This window comes from Zingiber officinale, chromosome 2A (assembly GCF_018446385.1).
Source record: "Zingiber officinale cultivar Zhangliang chromosome 2A, Zo_v1.1, whole genome shotgun sequence".
NCBI lineage: Eukaryota > Viridiplantae > Streptophyta > Magnoliopsida > Zingiberales > Zingiberaceae > Zingiber > Zingiber officinale.
Window position 1 is genome coordinate 82,198,087 of NC_055988.1, and position 6,000 is coordinate 82,204,086.

At 30.8% G+C, this 6,000-nt stretch overlaps 1 protein-coding gene across 1 annotated transcript; it reads left to right on the forward strand.

Moving 5' to 3' along the window:
* Positions 1–218: 218 nt before the first annotated feature.
* Positions 219–3,475, forward strand: LOC122039740 (transcription factor IIIB 70 kDa subunit-like). The gene is made up of 8 exons (XM_042599202.1): positions 219–340; positions 477–546; positions 1,150–1,223; positions 1,380–1,460; positions 1,544–1,681; positions 2,302–2,379; positions 2,495–2,557; positions 3,159–3,475. The coding sequence occupies exons 2-8, from the start codon at positions 504–506 to the stop codon at positions 3,396–3,398; spliced, it is 717 nt and encodes a 238-aa protein (XP_042455136.1). The 5' UTR covers positions 219–340; positions 477–503; the 3' UTR covers positions 3,399–3,475.
* Positions 3,476–6,000: the final 2,525 nt, after the last annotated feature.

The following is a 6,000-nucleotide window of genomic DNA, read 5'->3' on the forward strand; positions in this document are numbered from 1 at the left end:
ATAAATTTACAGCCGAATAAATATCTAGTTGTCGCGATTACCTTTTCACTATTCACTAAATAAATGTTTTTTCCCCTTTTTATTTGAAATCATCTTTTTATATTGCTATAATTACTCGGCACAGTTTGTTAACCGATCGGGCAGCCCGGCCCATTTTCACCTTTTAAATAAGAATGTCAATATCGTAAATAATTGGAACTCAAGGGTGGAGTTATTTATTTCTGCAAATTGCTGCAATGACCTATAAAAGGCGGTAGAGATAGAAGAGTAGCGAAGGGGAAGGAGACGCACGAAGTGACGCATCGTTGTTCTCTTCTGCTTCTTCTTCTTCAAGAATTAGGTATGTGCGCCTTAGATGTGATCGATTTGTATTTTTTGTTTTCTTATGATCTATTATTGTTTCGATGATTCGCTCGTCGATGGTGTGTTTGTTTAATCTCTGTTTGATCTAATCTCGTTTCCTTGTCGTTTTCAAGGGTTTGAGTTAGCGAGTGGGAAATATCATGGTGAATAAGAATACCTTCCGCAACATCGTCAGAATGACAGGTATGGGTTCATTGCGTTTGATCTTAAATAATCGAGTCTATCGGTTTTACTAATTCCTAAGCCTTCCATCTATAGTTCTTCGAAGAAGAACTCAGTGACTGGGTTCGCTTGCCTAAATTGTTAGCTAATTTTCTTATTTGACATAAAAAAAGGGATTTTAAGGAATATATTTAAATTTTGAGAAATTTAAGGAACATAAAAAAAGGGATTTTAAGGAATATATTTAAATTTTGAGAAATTTAAGGAACATAAAAAAAGGGATTTTAGTCTCATCAATGCTTCCGTTTTGATTCAGAAACAAAATATTAAAGTATAAATATTTGGGGAAAAAGAAAAAGAAAAAGAAAAACCGGAAATGAGATTGAAATGTTTCTAAAGGGATGTGTCCATTGCACTTAATGTTAATTTATAGGCTGTATCAGCTTTATCTAATTCTTGTATCTTCCATACGTAGAGTTGAAAGATACGGCTTGCTTGTTTAAATTTCTAACTAATTTCCAATGTTTACCACAATTAACCTTGTGTTGATTCCAATATTTGGTACTAATTTTTCTTATCTGTTTGGGCTAATTTGTCTTGATTATTTTCTCTCCTTTTTGAAAGATTCTGCAAAACACAGTGTTGCAGACTCAGAAGATGATGAGAGTGATCATTTTTCTGACATTGATGATGCTGAGGTATGTCATCCTTGATAGTAATTTTGGGTGTTAATTGCTTAAATTTTGCTTAAAAGATCTCCATGTTGTGCCCATTCATCTTCTGTGCGAAGAATATTTATATTATCTACATGCCAAGAACTTTTGTTCCTTCTGAAAGAAAAATGTTTTCCCTAGGTAAATAGATGCCTACATACTGAGAAAGAGAAGGACCTTAAAAAGATTATATGGGAAGCAATGAACAGAGAGTACCTTGAGGTGATAAAAGTAAATTTCATGAATGTTCATGTAATATTTCATTTGGATATTAGATTTGATTTCAAAAAGTAAATGTTGAGCAGGAACAAGCAGCAAAGGAAGCTGTTGTTGCAGATGCCAAGGAGGCATATGAAGCTAAGTGCACAAATATTTCAGAAGATTTGTTAGCTGCAAAGGAGCTTGCGAATGCAACTGCTGCAGCTCTAGCAAAATCCAGAAAGGTGCTAATTAATATGATTTGACTTTCTCACTGTTTGTGAACCTTTTTAATTGATGCAAAACTAGGATTTGTTAATTTCACAGTATATAATACATGCTTGTGACATTTGTTCCACTTTGTTACTTTGTGCATATCGTGCAATTATCTATCTAAATTTAGAATATTGGTTTGGGGTTTTGGGGATGTTCATTCTTAACTCCAACCTTTACTAAAAGATTTAAATGACAATCCTTCCACAGTTCCATTTCTTGCCCTGACTATGGCATGGTCTCGGTGCTAAGCCATGCAGATACACAGTATAGGTCAGCACCCAATGCAATTTGGTCATATGAACAAGGACCTAAAATGTATTGAGCTGCTTTGTGCTCTCACTGCAAATTTCTTTTCCCTACCCATACTTTTCCACCATGCACTTTTCAATCTACCTAACCTTATACCTTCTTCGTTCAAAAGCATGTTGTTCATATTCATTTGTATGGTGTGTATTTCGGAAATACTTAAACAATAAAAAATCCTGAAAATACTTTACCTAATTTACTTTCAGAATATATTTAATGTCGTATTGTTGTTTTTCTCTTTGTGAAATATATTTGTCCTGCTACCATACTATATCAATTGCAGGAAAAGAAACAAAGGCGTGCAAAAGAAGCTAAAAATAGGACTCCTCTTTCAGCAGCAGGTCAAATGCTTAAGAGAAAGGTATGGATAATTTTGCTATTTCATGCACTACCATAATTAATGTCCATTGAGAGACAAATTAATCATTCATGTTAATATTTTCCATATTTTGATTATCAATATGGTTTTATTACAGACTTTCAGCTCAGAAGTCATCAGCTCAAAAGTTAACTACGAAGCATTGGAAGCTCTCTTCAATGTACTTCCTACCTGTTATTTCTTTATATTCTAATGCAAATCATACTTTTATCCATATACCACAATCAGTAAAGCAACTCAACCAATAAACCTTTTCAATAGAAATTTCTTTCATGCTATGTTTTTTGTTCAATCTAGGCATTGAAGTTATTTTGCATATTCTTAACCGCTTCTGTTATACTTTGATCTTGTTTTGCATATTTTAAGTATTTGTTCCTAAAAATGCATATTGCCAAGTGTTTCATTTTCATGCCAAGTTCTACATGGTGAATATGTTACTTTTATGCGGCTAGGTTCTACAAAAATTCAAGAGAATATGATTGACTCTGGTCAACAATCATAGTGCACATACATTTAGCTAAATCTGGTTGTTGTGTAGGTGAGTTTATTCCCACAGCCAGTAGTTCATCTATAGAGATCTTGCCAACTTGATCTTTCTAGAATTCGAGTGAGAACTTCAGGACTTCTATAGATAATTTCGTATTAGCAGTGAAAGTAATATATAAAAACTCTCTCCTTTAAACATTGTTGTTAAATAAGCTCTACATCTTCATTTTCTTTTAGTTTTGTATTCAAATCATATTGATCATGCCTTTTAACAGTCTGGACAGGACAACGCAAAGAAGAGAAAAGTCGAATCAGATGCTGGTGATCCTTGTGATCCCCCCAGCAAGACTGATCATTATGCAGATGATCTAGATGTCGAGGATGGTGATGAGCAAAGAGCATCCGAAGATAACAATTATGATGCAAGTTACGATGATTACAGGGGAGATGAAGATAAAGGCTATGACTATGGAGATAAAGACTATGGCTATGAGGATGATTTTGATTTTGCATGATGGAAGCCTAGGAATCATTATTTTTGCACACTGTGAAAATTACAATCAATGAACAAAATCATTGATTTTGATTTCAATTTTTTAAAAAATAGTTTATAAATAGGTTGAAGGGAGTCTTGACACACTAAAATTGTTGTAGTGTGATTTTGATTAACGCCCCCTATGCCGACCCACTTAAATTATAGAAACAATCTCTTATAATGTACGGTAAAATTGTGTTCTTCGGATTCCTGAGAGCTTCGCATTTGTTTTTTTTTTTTTAAACAAGTGTTTTTATTTTACATCATATTGTGAAGATATTTATGTCATTATAAAAATGTTTAAATAATATAAAATTTAGTGTAGATTTTAAAGAGAATATATTTTAGATTTTAATCAAACCTTTTAATAATATATTTTTTAAAAAATGTTTAAAATTAATTGAAGTTTCAATTTTAGATGTCTTCGTAATTTTATAAATAGTAGTATATTAATAAAATTTAATTCATACGAATTTACACTGATTAGAAAATATATCAGACAAATAAAATTTAAAAATAAATTTGCTAGCACATATCTACCAAATTAAAAATAAAATTTATTTTTAAAATATGTGTCATTGGAGTAGATAACAAAACGAAAACGTTATTTTTCATTTTAAATTTAATTATTTAAAATTTCGAAGTATTTTTGACATTTTAATCATCATTCAACTGATTTTCTAAAAAATCATTAAATCAATTTAGCATACCAGTCCAATCATTTTATAGAAGCATATTTTATCCCTATACCAAATTAACCATATTTTATCGATAATATAAACTATTTATCCGTCTTAATTTTTTATAAATAATCATTACTATAAATACAACATCAAATAATTTTGAAAGCAAAATTGTACATAATGATGTGACAGCTACTTGCTCGATATGTTTTAACTGAAAAAAAAGAATTGTTTTCATTTCTTAATAAATATAGTTGAAAAACAAAAATAAAGTAAATACATAAAAAGAAAAATAATATAAATACTCAATTAGCTTTCCTACCCCTTCAGCTCTAAGTCCCTATCTTTTTATATTAATTATGGACGGACTCACTATACATATTCAAGACACAGTATCGTGGTACATATTGTTTGCAGATAATATTATTTTGGTAGATGAAACACGTGAAAGAGTAAATCCTAAACTAGAATTTTGGGGGAAAACATTAGAAGATAAAGGTTTTAAGCTTAGTAGATTAAAGACATAATATATGAAATTTATGTTTAGCAATATTAAAAGTAATGAAACAATTGTTAAGATAGAAGAGAATGAGTTGTCTGGAACTGAGAGATTTAAATATTTAGGATCATTTTTGCAAAATGATGGAGGGATTGAGAGAGATGTCTTACAAAGAATACAAGCAGGATGAGTGAAATGGAGGGGAGCATCGAATGTTTTGTATGACCGTAAAATACTTCTTAAACTTAAAAATAAGTTCTATAAAATCGTAGTAAGACCTACTATGTTATATAGAGTTGAATGTTGGGCTATGACTCGAGCACATGAGCAGAAGTTGAGAGTTGCAGAGATGAGGATGTTAAGGTGGATGTGTGGACATACGAGGATGGATAAATAAAAAATGAGAGCATTAGAGAGAAAGTCGAGTTGCATCTATTGAGGAAAAACTCCGAGAGACACATTTAAGATGGTACGGACATGTAACTTAGACGACTAATAAATGCTCCAGTTAGCCGATGTGAAACTATGATAAACATACATATCAAACGAGGAAAAGAAGATAAAAAAAAGACTTGGTTAGCAACAATAAAATAATTTATTTAAATATAGATGATAATATAATAGGAGATAGAGCTCAATGACGTAAAAAGATTCATACAACTGACCCCATCTAATAGGAAAAGATTTGATTGTTGTTGTTGTTGTATTATTTTTTTTTTACGAAGACTGTCGCTTAATTGTAATAGTAGGATATTTTATTATGATTGAAGGATAAAAACGCAAACATTATACAGCCTACAAGTAAATCTTATTAAGGAACAAAATAAATATAATTGTTAAAAAGATATTATCAGAAAATTTTAATACTGAATAATAAAATACCACCAAAATTCAAATTAAAAAAAAATAAACATCAGGGATGTATATGACATCAATGGAAAATGATTTGTTCGAGCATTTGCAACCTCAGTTGATTCCGATTTAGAATTTCCAACAGTTCAACCTCAGATGATAGGAATTCATAAATACATTAATTAGATATGGTTACAAAAGTTAGAATATATATGTGAAAGTGAAAGTAGTTGAATGTATCATCACTTGTTAATCCACATTTTCTAGAGTCTATTGAAACGTGGTTAGCTAAAAAAAAACAGATAAATCAAAATTATTCCATGTCAAACCATTCTGAAAAAGATAAAGTGAGAAAAATCCTTTTCCTACTAAAAAGCCTTTACCAAAATTATAATTTCCAACCACAACAATTGAAAGCATGATAGACAAATAAATGTATGGTGTTTTTGACCTAGTTTAAACACATATAGAAAAGTTTTAGCCAAAAAGTAATCCACAAGAGAAGACATACACAAGTCATTTAGCTAAAAAATTCAATAGGAATCCCA